At 48.6% G+C, this 16164-nt stretch overlaps 1 protein-coding gene across 1 annotated transcript; it reads left to right on the forward strand.

Annotated features, from left to right (window-relative positions):
* Nucleotides 1–68: 68 nt before the first annotated feature.
* CLSTN3 (calsyntenin 3) lies at nt 69–16161 on the forward strand. The gene is made up of 18 exons (XM_082755726.1): nt 69–281; nt 3135–3257; nt 4215–4410; nt 4905–5113; nt 5420–5569; nt 6199–6384; nt 6856–7125; nt 7392–7504; nt 7584–7746; nt 8917–8973; nt 9742–9899; nt 10082–10230; nt 10707–10933; nt 12200–12370; nt 12957–13102; nt 13233–13368; nt 14970–15187; nt 15261–16161. Exons 1-18 carry the CDS (start codon nt 197–199, stop codon nt 15429–15431), a joined length of 2928 nt encoding a protein of 975 aa, XP_082611852.1. The 5' UTR covers nt 69–196; the 3' UTR covers nt 15432–16161.
* Nucleotides 16162–16164: the final 3 nt, after the last annotated feature.

Consider the following 16164-nt stretch of genomic DNA (forward strand, 5'->3'; position numbering starts at 1 on the left):
CCGCGCCCGTGACGTCACGCTGCAGTGCCGGGGCGGGGCCGAGCGGCACCGGGCGAGCGGAGCGGAGCGGGGCCGGGTGCCGGCAGCTCAGGGCGTGCCCAGCCCGCGCCGGGCCCCCGCCGTCCAGCACCGCGGCCGGGCAGCGACCCCCGCCGCCGCCGCCCCCACCGCCGCCGCCGCTGCCGCCGCCTCCGCCATGGGCGAGCCGCGGCCCCGCGCCGCCGTCCTCCTGCCGCTCCTCTGCCTCTGCGCCGCGCTGCCCGGCGGCGCCGCCAACAAAGGTGAGCGGAGCGCCGCGGGCACGGACGGCGGCGGCGGGGCAGGGGCTGCCGAGCTCCGAGAGGAGACCCCCCCTCACCCCTCCCCGGCCGCCCCCCGCGGCGGGCAGAGCGGCAGCTGGCAGCGCCATCCGGCCGTGCATCCGTCTGTCCGGCCGTCCATCCATCCGTTCATCCACTCGTCCGTCCATCCATCCATCCGTCCACCCACCCATCCATCCACTCATCCATCCACCCACCCACCCACCCATCCGTCCGTCCGTCCGTCCGTCCATCCATCCATCCATCCATCCATCCACCCACCCATCCATCCATCCATCCATCCATCTGTCCGTCCATCTGTCCGTCTGTCCATCTGCGGTTGCGGTGCGGCTCCCCGCTGTCATCTCTCACGTTTTGCCAGGGGGGCTCCGAGGGTCCCCAGCCTCTCGGGCTTTCTTTGCCCTTCCAAGCGCCCTCATCCCATTCCCCTCCCTCTACTTTCTCCACCCGGCTCTTTTTTTTTTTTTTTTTTTTCCTATATTCTCTCTCCTTTCAGCATTCTCGCCTCGTTTTCCCCATGTCCACCCGCTTGCCTTGCTTTTGTTTCAGTTCTTGCCGTGTGGGTTTAGCTTTCCTTCCTTAGCATGCGGAGAGGGGATGTGTTGCATCTCCACAGATCCCTCTTGTCTCAGAAACACATCCTCTTATCTCCATTTTCCGATTCTAGTTCATGCATCTAGAATCTATCAATAGGAATTATTCCACGGTTACGTGTTAATTGTGCAGGTTGCTTATATAAGGCAGTATCTTATGTGCCAAATAAAATAATAATAATAATAAAAAAGACCAAAACCAAATGCTACAGCTCTAGTGTTCTGCATGCAGATGTTCTTTGAACACGTAGGGTGATGGAGAAGGATGTAGGTTACTAGATCTGTGGCCATAGACACAGGCACGAGAAATTCATTCTAGGGGAGTCAGCGAGACAATAATCGGATGGGGTGGGGGAATCTGAAACACGCAAGGGTCATCAGGGAATGTGACATTTTAGCGTGCTTTCGGTGCTCTGGACAGAGCTACAGACAGTGTGCAGCACAGGGCTCTGTGTACACTGATGCTGGCAGGGGCATTTTTTTTCACTGCTCGGGCTCCAAGGGACCCAGCTGCAAGGCAAGGCCCCTTGTGCTCTGTATTTTCTCTCACCTTTGTGAATTGACACGCTGAAATATGTACCCACCTTTGGCAAATGATTTCGGTTTTGTAGGAGCTTTCTTGAAACTGGTGGGAGTCTGTATCCTAAAAATATCCCCTGAATGCACTTCTAATCCCCAAGAACTCGCATACCAAGAAATCAGATTGGTGATTCCCAAGTTGCAGGTGGATGCAGCAAAGGGTTTCTGTCTCTACCACCAGCTTGTTACCCCAGCAACAGGGCACATTCGGCATTTGTGGCTCTGGACTCCCACCTCGGTGCTGTGGTGCACGGGCTGGGACTGGCACAGAGCGGAATCTGGTGGGGGCAGCGGAGGGGTGGCGTGAGACGTGGGCACTCGCACACAGGAAGGATTCCTCCTGCATACTGAGCAGGGTGGATGTTGCTCTGGGTTTCCTACGCAATGCTCTATAATCTTAATATGGGGAGAGAGAAATGCCAGCCCACACTTTTCGCTTCCACGCCGAGCTGTGGCCACCCGCTCTGAGCTGCAGTCCTGCCTGCTGGCCCATCACCCAGCTCCAGCAGCACGTCCTGGGCCTGATGGGCAGGAGCGATCGATGGGAGGGGATGCTGTCCCTTCTGAGCCAACACAGACGCCGTGGCAGTACGTGTGCTGCAGAGACTGAATCCACATATTGGCAGTAGTGCCCTTGAGGGGAAGGGCTCGGTCTCCTGCTCCCCACCAGCCATGCTGTGCTCAGAGTATGGCTTGGTTGTAATAAATCTCGGTCTCCAGGGGGGTGGGAGAGTGGGGGATTATCTGGGAATGGGGGTTGTAACTAGGACATGTAATATAATCTCTGAGGCCCATTTGGCAGGGAGTGGGCATGGGGGAGGGGTTTTTAATTTATAACGATATTTTCTCCTCTCTCTCCCTCCCCCCCCCGCCCCATCCCCCTTTATTTCTCCCTTTCCCTGCCCTGGAGCCGATGTGATAAAGATTAATTTGCTATTTCTGGGCCTGTGACATTTTTCAGAGCCTCCTGCTGGCGGCTGCCTCCATGCCAAGCCTGGCTGGGCTCCAGCCAACGGGATCAGCAAGGAGGGGCCAAAGGAATATGGTGCTCACCAAGGAGTGGGGAAGGAAGGAGCAAGGGACTCAGCAGATTATATTATACGTGTAGGGTGACTGTCTGAAAGTGTACCTGGACATATGTGTCAAGATCCTTGGCCTTAGTCCAGAGGGTGGAAGGCATAGGTGGTAATGGCTGCGTGCAAGACTTATCCCCTGGGGACACCCCAAGGGAAGGTGTCTCCTGGATCCTTTAATTATGGCTTCAGTGAGCCAAAGGCTTTAGCATTTGGAATCTTGCTCCAGAGTCAGACTACTCGTGTCTATTGCTCTCATTTTTGTAATTGCTCCAGCTTTCCTGGGCACCCAAATGCCTCTCCACGTGCTTCTAACAAGAGAGTAATGACAAGGCCAGAAGGAACACATCGTTTCGGGGGAGGTCTCCCAGGAGTGAGGTAGAACAGAACTGAAGAAAAATAGCTGTTTCTTCTCAGCCTACTTCAGCTTTCTTTATTTCCAGAGAAGGAGGTGGGGAGGGGTGGTTGCTACCTGCCACTGGATGATATGCTGCACTTTTTCTATTGAACCTGTCATTTTTGGCTAATACTATCCTGTGCTCCATCCCTTACCCCAAATTTTGTCTCAGCAAATAAGCACAAACCCTGGATTGAAGCTGAATATCAGGGCATCATCATGGAGAATGACAACACAGTCCTGCTCAACCCACCGCTGTTTGCACTGGACAAAGATGCTCCACTGCGCTATGCAGGTAGGTGGGCAGAGCTTTGGGAAGGGTGGGAGGCAGGGAGAGACCTCCAAAGAGGCAGGGTCACATTCATCCCTGTGCTGGATTCTGTTCAGGAAACGATCACCTCCAAACCTCATTTCGGAGGAGGTCCCCAGTGAAGTCTGGAGCCAATTTGGGCACAGCTTGATTTAGGATCCTGTGAGCTGTTTCCCTTAGGGAGGGGAACTGAGGGTGGAGCCAGCTACTTTTTGACGCAGTTCTGCTATTTCCAAAGATCACATGCACAGCTCTGTGTCTGTGAGGGCTGGAGGAAGCTGGTAGGGCACAATTTGCTGGCAGTTCCACATCCCTCACAGGAAGCACGAATCCCTGAAAGTACAGCTAATGCTTTGATGCTTTTACAAGGTTTTTTATTCCTAGTGTTTGCTCCATGGCTGGAGCTTCTTCATGCAAGCCCCCTCAGCTTTGGAAGAGGAAAAGGGGTCCCTGTGAGCTGAGGTCTCAGATTTAGGTGACCTTATCTGTAATTCCCTGAGATACTGTGCACATCCCGTATTAGAAGGATGGGGCATCATGGATCTTCATGCTTTGGATGTCTGTCTGAAATATATGGCCTGTTTTGCCTCCTTGAGGGGTGGAGAGATGGACTAAGGTGCTCTCTCAGTACTTTGACAGTATAGCCCTCATACCCCCAGCTTAAGCCTTGTAGCCTCCAGCTTTCCTTGATGCTGGGCAAGAGATCTTGCTGTGGGAGTAGTCTCCAGTAGAGGGCAATCTACATCATGGATGTCTGTCTGTAAGAGCTGGTAGGAGGAACTCCTAGGAAACGAGCAACTGCACCACAATAAGATGATAATGAAGGAGAAAGGAGAGTGTAAGTTAGAAAGGAAGAAAATCAGGGAGTGGGAAGCAAAGGGTCATGTTATGCTCTCCTCAGTGCTCTTTATTCTTCCCTTCCTCTCCACCTGTGGGTGCCAGGTGAAATCTGTGGCTTCAGGATCCATGGGGCAGGGGTGCCTTTTGAAGCTGTGATCCTCGACAAAGCTACAGGTGAGGGACTGATCCGGGCCAAGGAACCAGTGGATTGTGAAGCCCATAAAGAGCACACATTCACCATCCAGGCCTATGACTGTGGAGAGGGACCTGATGGAGCCAATACCAAGAAATCACACAAGTAAGTCCATGCAGTCGTTACTGCATGTTACAAAATGTCATCTGTCACATAAGTGCAAGTGAAAAATGCTGTGGGACCCTTCCTTTAGCCCGGGTTAATTTTTTTTCTAGCCGTGATGCTGTAACTCGACATGTGAATATGACCAAACAAAAATGTGATGGCCCTGTGCACTGGCTGAGTCACACGAGTAAATACACCAGAAACCAGGACTGCTTGACAGTTGTGTCTGAGTGGTGCCTTACATTACTGAATACAGGCAGAAGGTCCAGATGACATTATCAGTCTTTTTACTCTTCCTCTGCGATGGGAAACCATAGTACAAGCTCATATGTACCAACATTGCTGGGCTGAAATCCAGGTCTTTTTCCTTGTCCTTGCCTTTGACATCTGGAAGTCAGACTGGTACATTTTATGGGAGTGATGTAATCTGAAATTTGGGTGGTGTATGGTTCCTAATCAGGCAATAACTTCTTACTGATGTTTCTCTGCATCAGGGCCACAGTGCACGTTCGAGTAAATGATGTGAATGAGTTTGCTCCTGTCTTTGTGGAAAAGTTGTATCGTGTCGCAGTGACTGAGGGAAAGCTGTATGACCGCATCTTGCGCGTGGAAGCCATTGATGGAGACTGCTCACCACAGTACAGCCAGATCTGCTACTACGAGATCCTGACCCCCAATATTCCCTTTCTGATTGACAATGATGGTAAGTATCTGAACCTGCCACGAGCACATCACTCTCCCTTTTCTTCTCTGCTCTCCCTCTTCCAGTCCCATTTGCTAGCAGAACTGTGATACATGAACCACACTTCCTCTAGTACCGCTCATCTCTCTCATGAAGAGACTCAGCAGCCATTTTGTGGGATGCTGTAGCATATAGCAGAGTGTCACTGTGGGGTAACTCTGCCTTCATTTGGTTGTTTCTGTAGTTGATCAAAAATAGAGTGATTTCTAGAAGCAAAGTGTTTGAAGAGACTTTCTTCTTCCTTGATTTCTTTGTGTTGCTAACCAGGAAACATTGAGAACACAGAGAAGCTGCAGTACAGTGGAGATCGTCTCTACAGATTCACAGTAACAGCCTATGACTGTGGAAAGAAGCGGGCTTCTGATGATGCTGAAGTGGAAATCCAAGTGAAACCCACCTGCAAACCCAGCTGGCAGGGTATGAAACCTCCAGACATACTTTTGTCTTGCCTTTATGCTGCACTACTCAATCCTACTGATTGAAAATGTTTGTGTATACACATATAAATTTGTATATATATACATGGTTAAATTCTGGCACCAAACCACAAATCCTGCCTAAGGTACTGCAAAGCTACTGGAAGGCAATTGAACATGGGAAAAGCATTTCTTAGATTACTGTGAACTACTATGTATTTGATAAGCCTCATAGAATTCAATGTAGATTGCATTTGAGGCTGCTCATCTTGAGGATCTTTGGCTTTTTCAGAGGTGATGTCTGTCTACAGGGTCAGCTAAGTCAATGGAATTAAGGGGAAATCAACACAGCTAAATGTCAACTCTGCCTGATGAGAGACTGAAAATCCAGGGATTGATGCTACACTGGCACCAGCTGTAGAAGATGAGAATTTGGACTTTCTGTGCTTCCAGGAAATCTTCCCTTGCACTGATGCCAGCTGCATAAAGTTGATTTTCAGTGCAGAAGGGGCCAAAAATCTCTCTGTTTATGGGCTGGTGCATAGATGCCATTTGTGTGTGCCAAGCGTTCTGGCCCTGGGTCCTTGGCAGGACCTAACCCTTCTCTTCTCTGTCACTCTTCTTCATTAGGCTGGAACAAGAGGATTGAGTACACACCGGGTGCAGGCAGCCTCGCGCTCTTCCCCAGCATTCACCTGGAGACCTGCGATGAGCCCCTGTGGAACATCCAGGCCACGGTGGAGCTGCAGACCAACCATGTGGCTAAGGGCTGTGACCGGGATAACTACTCCGAGAAGTCACTGCGCAAACTCTGTGGTGAATCGAGTCTTTCCTGAGTGAAGGGCAATGGCAGCAAAGCACCCTGCCTGTTTCCCTGAAGGGATTCACGGTGATACCTTTGTGCCTCACGCAGCAGAGCTGCTGGGACACACTCCTATCTGCTGTAGTTAGCAGGGCTGTGAGGACACCTAGCTCACGTGCTGTATTGAGCACAGGCATCCTGCGGGCACCCTACCTGTGTTTGTAAGGGGCTCCCAGTACTTTCTGGGAAGCCGGAGGTTTATGTGCATTGTCTCATTATGCAGAGTCTATGGGATATATCCTTTGGCACAAATGGAAAAGTCATCATCCTCCTCCAGACAGGAGAAGGCCTATAGGCCACTCTCCCTCTCCCTGTGCCCTAGGACGTTACAATGAGCACTCTGCCACCCTCTTCTTCTGTGCCCTAGATCCCAGGCTTCTCAGACTCCTGTCCTCCTGACTCCTGACTCCTTCCCTTCTTGGTAGGTGCCGCCTCAGGAGAGATTGACTTGCTGCCTGTGCCTAGCCCCACGGCAAACTGGACTGCACGGCTCTCAGTGCACTACAGCCAGGACAGCAGCCTCATCTACTGGTTCAACGGCAGCCAGGCTGCCCAGGTGCCTGTGATGAACGGGCTGCATGCCCATGAGGGGCTGAGCGACCACTTCACCCTGTCCGTCTGGATGAAACATGCTGTAGTGCCCAGCAAAGGCAGGCGGGAAGAGGAGACGGTGATCTGCAGCACAGTGCAGAGCGGTGAGACACTTTTCCTGGGGAGGTGATGCTGAGCTGTTAGAAGGCATTGTCCATGCAGGTGGAAATCCCTGTGTTCCAGACATTCCCCAGGCCTGGGAAGGGGTCCCTCCTTAGGAACATAGCTTCCTCAGCCTCCACATTTCCTAGGAGCAGTCAAGCCCACTGTGAACACACAGTGCTGAGTGCCAATCATGCAGTCTAGTGTGTGTTTCTGGGCTCTGGCTTTGAAGTATTGTATGTAATGCCCTTTGCTTGTCCCCTGGCAGAGGATGGCTACTCACATTACTCTCTGGCTGTGCATGGCTGCCGAATTGCATTCCTCTACTGGCCATTGCTGGAGAGTGCAAGGCCTGTGAAGTTCCTCTGGAAGCTTGAGCAGGTGAGGAAATGTTAACCTCTTCTCTGTGCTCTTTCTCCTCCTTCCCCTTGCTGATTCCTTCTGCTGCTGTATGCCATAGGTCTGTGATGATGAATGGCACCATTATGCCCTCAATCTTGAGTTCCCTACTGTCACACTCTACGTGGATGGCGTCTCCTATGACCCTGCCCTCATCCATGACAATGGCCTCATCCATCCTCCACGGCAGGAGCCTTCACTCATGATCGGAGCCTGCTGGACTGGTGAGTGCCCACTCCCTGAGCTGTGCTGTTTCCTTGTGGGAAACAAGGGAGTGGAGGGAAAGCCAGAAAAGATGAAAAATGGTGTCCAATACTAAATGATGCAAACCACATTGCAGCCATCTTTTCTCCTTGTTACCAAAGCCAGTGTGGTTCCTTCCCTCCTTATGGACCAAGCCAGCAGGCCGTGTTGATAATAACTCAGGTGCCAATGGCAGCTTTGTAGACAGCAGCAGTAGAACATGTGATGACAGTTAACCAGCTTTCATGTGGGGGAGAGTTGAAAATCTATACCTCATTCAGGTGTTGGCCTTTCTATCAAAATTTTTCACCAGAGAGCAGAGGTCATTATTTATGCTGCTGGTTGTATTGATGGTGATTTGTGTGTCTTGAGTTTCTTTATGGAGAAGTCACAAAGCAGTCTGTGCAAGAGCTGGGTTGGAGAGGAAAGATCAGGTTAAGAACGTAGTTAAGCCACTACCAGATTAAAACCAGTTCTGTGGAGATGTAAGTCTGACGTCTTTCAGTTTTCCTGTAAGACTGGAGCAGAACAAAACTTAGGGACATGGTTTTGTGGGTAATATTGGTGGTAGGAGACGGTTGGACTAGGTGATGTTGTAGGTCTTTCCAACCTTAATGATTCTATGATTCTGTTCTATGAAAACTAAAGGAATATGCCTGCTCCTTGACTTCATTCCAGCAGAAATTGATAGTAAGGTCAAACTTTTAATGTAGTCTTGCTTCTCCACAGCTCTGTTTTCTACTGGCCTTTTGCATCCAACAAATACTAATCAGCTTGGGACACCCTTCTGAAACCATCTGAATTTCAAAGAGTGCGGAGAACATGGCTTGTTGAGAACACAGCAAGGACCACATTGCATAAATGGGAATCACTTAATTCCTAGAATAGATATTGCTGTGAAAGGAGGAAAAAAAATCTTATATTTTCCTCTTGTATTAGTTACAGTTTCAATATCCCTTTATGAGGGGGACACTGTGCTCTTTCATCTGTGTTGTGCTGTCTCTAGGGTTGAAGGGTGCACTGCTTGGTACGTGAGTCCAGAGATGTTCTTTCACACTGGCTGATATGGGTAATTGTGTAGAAACATGCCTGACCCTGTAACTACCCTCTTCCAATGTATAATTGCTTGTCTGAATGTTCTCCTTTTACAGAGGAGAAAAACAAAGAGAAAATCAAGGGAAATGAGAATTCCACTGATACTGTACAAGGTAGGGAAAAGAAAGAAGATGATTCTCTTCCCCTCTTCACCATGCATGACTATATCACTTCTTGCATGGTGCCTTCCTTATACAGCTCCTTGATCCTGTCCTGCCACCTCCTGCCATTTTGGGAAGAAAACCCTTATTATTTGGCAGATTGGTCCTTGATACCTCTAGAGCATGAAAATGCTGGTAGGACTACAGCCTGCTTTGAGAAATGGAGTACGCTTTTGATGTGAAGAAAGTGTCCTCATGCCTGGTCATTAAAGTTGGTCTCTGAAGAACACAATAGCCATTGGAGACATCAGGAGATGTCACCTCATCCCTAACTATCTGTGGAACATACAGTTTCTTTTGAAAGCCCTCACAGGAAGCAGAGTTAGAAGGGGACAAGAAATTGTTTCCATCTGGCATTCAGTGGTTTAGCAGAAACTTCTCTATGCTACCTACCTGTCACTGCCCTGGTCTTTCTGTTCATCTTTTCCCCACCTGGGATTCCAAAAATTGTCATCTACTCGCTTCAGTATTGTCTGTCTTTTTACTGCCTTTTTCATTTCTATGTTCTGTGCACCCCTCTGTTCTCTCCTACCTCCCTTAACATCTCTGTGTCCCTCACACTGTGGCTTTTGTTGTCTTTGCTCTTCCGTGTCCCATGCAGTCATCTGTCTCTCTATCTCTCTCGTAAGGGAGACAACTGTGTGTCCCTCACTTTTCTGTTGTCTTTGTTCTCTTCCTCACCATGTCTCTCACACCCTCCACGTCCCATGTTTCCCTCAGGAGATCCTCTGTTGATACACCACTACTTCCATGGTTACTTGGCTGGCTTCACTGTGCGCCCTGGTAGCTTGGAGAGCCGGGAGGTTATTGAATGCCTGTATGCCTGCCGTGAGGGGCTTGATTACAGTGACTTCGACAGTCTGGGCAAAGGGATGAAGGTATGCCCATCTGCCCAACTTGCATGGGTCTCCTCCACTCTCCTCCCTGGCCTTGCTTCCCAGGACTTTGCCTGCTCCCCCACCTCAGACAGCTCCCCACCTTTCTCCTTGGTGTCTCTCATAGCCTGGGTTCTTGGCATTTGCCAGGGAATACTAAGTATTTTCTTCTTGTCCGCTTCTAGGTTCATGTGAACCCCTCTCAGTCCTTGCTCACCTTGGAGGGTGACGATGTGGAAACCTTCAACCATGCAATCCAGCATGTGGCTTACATGAATTCACTGCGCTTTGCTACCCCTGGAGTCCGCCCACTCAGGCTCACCACTGCTGTCAAGTGAGTGAATAAAGCAATACCCCTGGCTAGGTTCAGCAAGGGGATTACATCTCTTCTGACTAAAATTAAACCTCACCTTGTATTTAAATTCTAAGTGATGGTCTTGAAATGGGTAAGAGTCTTTCTGGAAATAATTATTAAAGTATCCATTTGGGTACTTTAATACTGGGGTAATAGAGTCCATGGAGGTAGCAGAACTTCTGCCTTTGCTGATGGTGTTTCAGGCATGTGGGCTGGTTTTAATTTTCTCTGTGGTGTGCCGATATGACCAAGTCACCTGAAAGCCAGTGATTACTACCATACCTCTCTGTCTGGCACAGCAGGCCACAGGGAAGACTACCAGAAAAAAAAAAAAAAAGAAAAAAAAAAAAAGATATTGCCTTTGCTGCCAGTAATGGGCATGCTCTTTCACAATGCTCTTTCACAATGTTGGTGGAAAGCTGGGCCAGCTGATGCTTTCTGCTTCTCTCCTTCAGGTGTTTCAGTGAAGAGTCCTGTGTCTCCATCCCTGATGTGGAAGGTTATGTCGTGGTGCTACAGCCTGATGCCCCCCAGATCCTACTGAGTGGCACTGCCCACTTTGCTCATACTGCATCAGACTTTGAGGCTCCTGATGGGGTCCCCCTTTTCCCCAACCTCCAGATCACCTGCTCTATTTCTCACCAGGTGGAGGCCAAGAAAGATGAGAACTGGCATGGTACTGGTGAGTGGAGTATGGAGAGAGTCAGAGGAAAAATGGAAAAACCTGCAAGTGTTGCAGAGGAAGTAGAACCCCTGGTTGCACCCAAAACAGGAGGGAGTTTATAAATACAGAAGCAAGGCACACTGTGTGTTAATATGTAGGCTAATTGGTTCTTATCCCTTTCTGCTCCTCCCTGTACATTTTCCATCCAAACAGTTCCTTGCCTCACTCTCTGCTCCATCTTTCCCATGCTCATTCCTAATCCGTTTTACATTTTACCTACATTTCTCTTTACTAAATCCAGCTCTGGATATCTTGCCTGTTACTTTCTCCACTCCTGCACTTACTCAGTCTCCTCCTGTTTCCCTTATTTCTTGCCCCCTCCCACAGCTATATCAGGGGAAGTTCAGATTAGGTATTAGGAAAACGCTCTTCACTGAGAGGGTGGTCAGGCACTGTAACAGGCTCCCCAAGGAAGTGCTCACGGCCCCAAGTCTGTCAGCATTAAAGAAACATTTGGCGAATGCTTACAGATACATGGTTTAACTCTTAGGTTGCCCTCTGTGGAATTAGGAGTTGCACATGATGATCCTTGTGGGTCCCTTCCAACACAGAATATTCTGCGATTTTGTGATTCCTGTATCATTTGTTCCTTTGAATTCCCCTGTCAGTTTCCTCACACCCTAAATTATCTTTTCCCTCAATTCCCTCCATCATCCTCGGATTACTTCTCTGCACTCTATGCTCCACATATCCTTTCACTCCAGTTGCATCCCTTCTGCTAATAGGATTTTTTTTGCTCATAGCTTTCTGTTCAGCAGCTTGAGCTTCTTAGAGAAGGTTGGTCTTGCCCCTGCTGAAAGCGATTAGTCTTTGAAAGTGGTTGCCATTTTAAATAAGATAAGATCTCAAACTTGGTTACCAGCAGTTGTGAGAATGGAAAGCTTTCAAGAGCACTCAGGGTCTGTCAATGTGTGAAAATTCGTAATTTTCAGTTTGCCAGTGCCAACAGTCATTACAGCCAAGATATGTTACCATGAACTAGTCCCATAATAGTATGTTGTTCCAAAATATAAGTGACTTAGTCATGTACACAAATAATGTCGTTAGAACCAGGGGGACTCTTCCAGCAAGTAATTAGACTGTCAGTGATTTTACTCAAGAAAAGTGCTAGCCAGAGAAAGAGAAGTCATTACTTAGGATATGAGTATGTCTAAGTGGGTACCATTCCTGCTTTCATTCCTGGCTGACTGGCTTCTGGCTGTTTTCTTTCCTTTTGCATCTCAGTGACAGACACACGAATGTCAGATGAGATTGTGCACAACTTGGATGGCTGTGAGATCTCATTGGTAGGAGATGACCTGGACCCAGAGAGGGAGTATCTGCTCCTGGATGGGGCAGCGCTGCAGCAGCGGGGCCTGGAGCTTGTTAACACCTCTGCCTACCTCACTATCACAGGTATGTCCTCCTTGGCCACCAATGTCTATTTATGCCTCTTTCACTACCTGTTAGGTATCACAGGGAGAAGCATTTAGGGCAATGTGTTGGTGTACTTTGTGAGACTGAGATATAACCATGTGCTGAACTCCTGGCTTTTGAAGTCCCAGGCTATTTCCCTTAGGAGGTGACTCCTCCAGCACACAGTGCTAGGATATGGTATCTGAGCTCTGATTCAGGCTTGTATCACTCCTCCTGACTTAGTCCCATTGCCCTTAGGGTCTGGTTTTCTTAGATGCCAGTAGTATTCTGTGTGAAATGACTGGGGGACAGCACATCCCAGAGGTTGTGGACTGCTGCAATGCTTACGTACTGTGCAGAATTTAACAGGGTGGTTGTCCTTGATCCTTTCTTCCCTTAAGTGTGTTCTAGCAGTGCAAGCTGGGATTTCATCAGATCATTTGCAGACAGCTCCAGTTCTAGTCCCTTTCCATTAACCTAACCTTGGATTTCTCTATAGCTCCTAGTTGCTACAGGGTTATGAGACCAGATGACTTTCAAGCAGGAGCTTCCTGACCCTACAACAATTATTTCGTCTTGGTTTTAGGGGTAGAGAGCATTGCAGTTTACGAGGAAATACTACGCCAGGTCTCATACCACATCAACCATGGTGCTGCTCTTTATGAAAGGAAGTTTCACCTGTCCTGCACGGAGATGAATGGACGCTACTCCAGCAATGAGTTTACTGTCGAGGTACAAGATCAATACATGCACAAATACATTTGTACATGCATGGGGAGATCACTGTGGATAGGAATGCACCCAGTGTAGACTATCACAGTGAACACAGGGCTGAATCTCTCTCACTCTGGTCTTTCTGCAGATGAATGTCCTCCACAACATGAACCGAGTTGCTCATCCTAACCATATTCTGAGTTCTCAGCAGTTCATACATCGAGGCCATCATTTACCCCCAGAGCTATCTGGCCACAGCTTGGCAAGCACCCATAACAACGCTAGTATGTAACACACTTTTGGTTTTACTCCTTTAGGTCAGGATGTTGATTTTGTGATATCCTGTTAGAACTTACAGCAGGGCATTGCTTGCAGACTCCCTTTACCCATCTTACTGTCTTGTCCCACTCTTCATTAGCAAATGGACTGCAGTCTGTGTCAAATTGTGTTTTAGAGCTTGGAGCAATAATTCTCCTCTGGTGCATTGCTTTCCTGACGCAGAAGCAGTCTGAAACCTACTACTTGTCTAAAAAGAGCAACTGTAAGCTTGTACTATTTCATTCATGCATCTTGCAAAAGTGCTCTCTGGGGCTGGGTAATGTAGTCTCAAAAGGAAGTTTCAACAGCGGGAGACAAATGACAGTCAAGACTGCCACTGCTCCAAAGAGAGATGGGACCAGGTGGTGATCAACGAATGCAGAAAATATGATAGTGATAGGACAAGAGGGAATGGCCTGTAGTTGTGCCAGCAGAGGTTTAAGCTGGAAATTAGGAGACATTTCTTCTCAGAAGCAGCAGTCAGGCATTGGAACAGGTTGCCCAGGGAGGTGGTGGAGTCACCGTCCCTGAAGGTGTTTAAGGAAATGTACCTGGTGCTTAGGGACATGGTCTAGTGGGTGATAATGGTGGTAACGGGACGGTTAGACCACACGATTTTGAAGATCTTTTCCAACCTTAATGACTATATGATTCTAATTGGCTCTTCTGAAAAGCTCTAGGAGTGTTTAAGAGGACCCTTTGTTGGTTTTGGCCCCCTGTTGTAGAGAACATGGAAAGCACCTTTGTTTCTAGCTTTTACTGCAGTTTCCTGCAGCAGCTCACCCAAAGCTGATCCAGCCCTGCAGCTGGAACTGAACCACTGCTGGGACAGCACGTGCTGGGAGAGTGCTGAAAAATCACCCCTTGCTGTGTCCTTCCCCAGCTCTGCTTGATCTCAGCAGAAGCAGTAGGAAAAGTTGTCCCTGCTATATAGAGTTCCCCAAAACAAATCCATGGAGGGCCTGGGTAAGTTTTCCAGGAAACGGGGTTATCTAGGGAGTGAAGGCTAGACATACAGGCTTAGAACAAAGAGGAGAGAGCTGGTCTAAGGCTCTTAGATGAATTTCAAATTTTCTCTTGTGGAGAAGCCAGGCTTTGACTGTGGTACTAAATTAGAAGGCTATTATAGTATTCTGACCTGCGTGCAAAGCACACTTCTGGGTTCCTTATTTCTCTGCTGCTTGCACAGTATCACACTATGAAAACTGTCCTCCTTAGAGACTCTCTCTAGTGAAAACCTCTCCCTCCCAATGAGCAGATACAATGACAGATGACCACTATATGACATATTCTGGTAACTTCTGTAGATGAAGCTACGCAGAGTCTACAGGCAAGCTGACATTAGAAAATGCCTGGACCTAGGCATCCTGGGAAACATCGAGCAAGGATAGAGCAGCCAAAGGCAGGAACTGCCTGCGCCCAGAGGAGCAGAAGAGTCAGGACATGTGCTTGCTTAGACCAAAACCCCACACTCTGTCCAACAGCTCCAGTTCCTGCAGGTTAGGCATTGGTCAGATTGGAAACGTTTATGTGAGAGACGGTAACCACACCTTTTCTTTCTCCAAAGTGGTCCCCAGCGCAGCCACTATCATCATTGTGGTGTGCGTGGGCTTCCTGGCACTCATGGTGATCCTGGGCATCCTGCGCATCCACTCCCTGCACCGAAGGGGAATGGGGCAAGAGGTCCCGGGGGCTGCTGCAGGGGGACACACAAGCACTGGCAGCAAAGATAGCGACATGTTCTGGGACGACTCAGCCCTTACCATCATAGTCAACCCCATGGAGGTAAGGAGCAATCACAGAAACTTGGGCCTCCTGGGTTGCTAGATCCTTCCCCTTACATGTCTCATCTCCACAGTCCTACCAGAGCTGCCAGGAGAGGGCAGCAGAAAACAGTGAGGGAAGAGCTAATAAGGACATGGAGGAAGATGATGACAGCACTGACTCGGAGACACCCGACTCCCCAGACAGCAATGACGTGGACGACCGACACATCATTGGCAAAAGTGACAGCTCTCACCGCTATTAGGAGCTTTAAAACACCCGTCCAATGGATCCCCAAAAACATATGGCTGGAAGGAGGAGGTGTCTTACTTTAACTTCCTCCTTCCCCCACCTTGTACATGTTCTCCTCCCTCATGTGTCATTTCTGCCTCCCGTGTTCCTTCATCTTCCGCCATTCTCATTGTGGACATCCCCCACATTACTGACCCCACATTTGGCTCTCCTGAGACACATATTTGGGCACTTGCACATGAGAGTGGCACAGTTCAAACTATGGTGAGGAAGGAGGGGCTTGGAAAGAACGGAAAATTGGAAGGAGGAGCCAGCCACAAGGCTCAGAGTGGGCTCTCTCACAACCCTTCCCCAGATACTATATATATATATTGTATATTTTTCCAATGTTGTTGTTTGAGGTTTATTCTCGTTTCATGCAAAAAAAAAATATCAAAAACTAAAACAAAAAAAAACAAACACCAGAACACTGCAGCTTGTGTCGCTTTGTAAAATTGTCAATACTCCTAAACTAAATGAATGATGATAAGAAGGATGAGGAAGCAAAGTGGATTTTAAAATAAATGGATTTCAAATAAAAGGTTCAGGGTTTCTGCAGTTTTTCCACTATAAGCCGGGAAATAAGCAGCCTGCGTAGCCGTTAATGTAAGACTGGAGATCATCCAGACCATGTATTTACCAAATTATTGCCTTATCTTGGAGATGTGTTGTATTTTTAAGTGTATGTGTTGGAACAATTGAGACAT

This window comes from Aythya marila (assembly GCF_965140915.1).
Source record: "Aythya marila genome assembly, chromosome: 1".
NCBI classification, from domain to species: Eukaryota; Metazoa; Chordata; class Aves; order Anseriformes; family Anatidae; genus Aythya; species Aythya marila.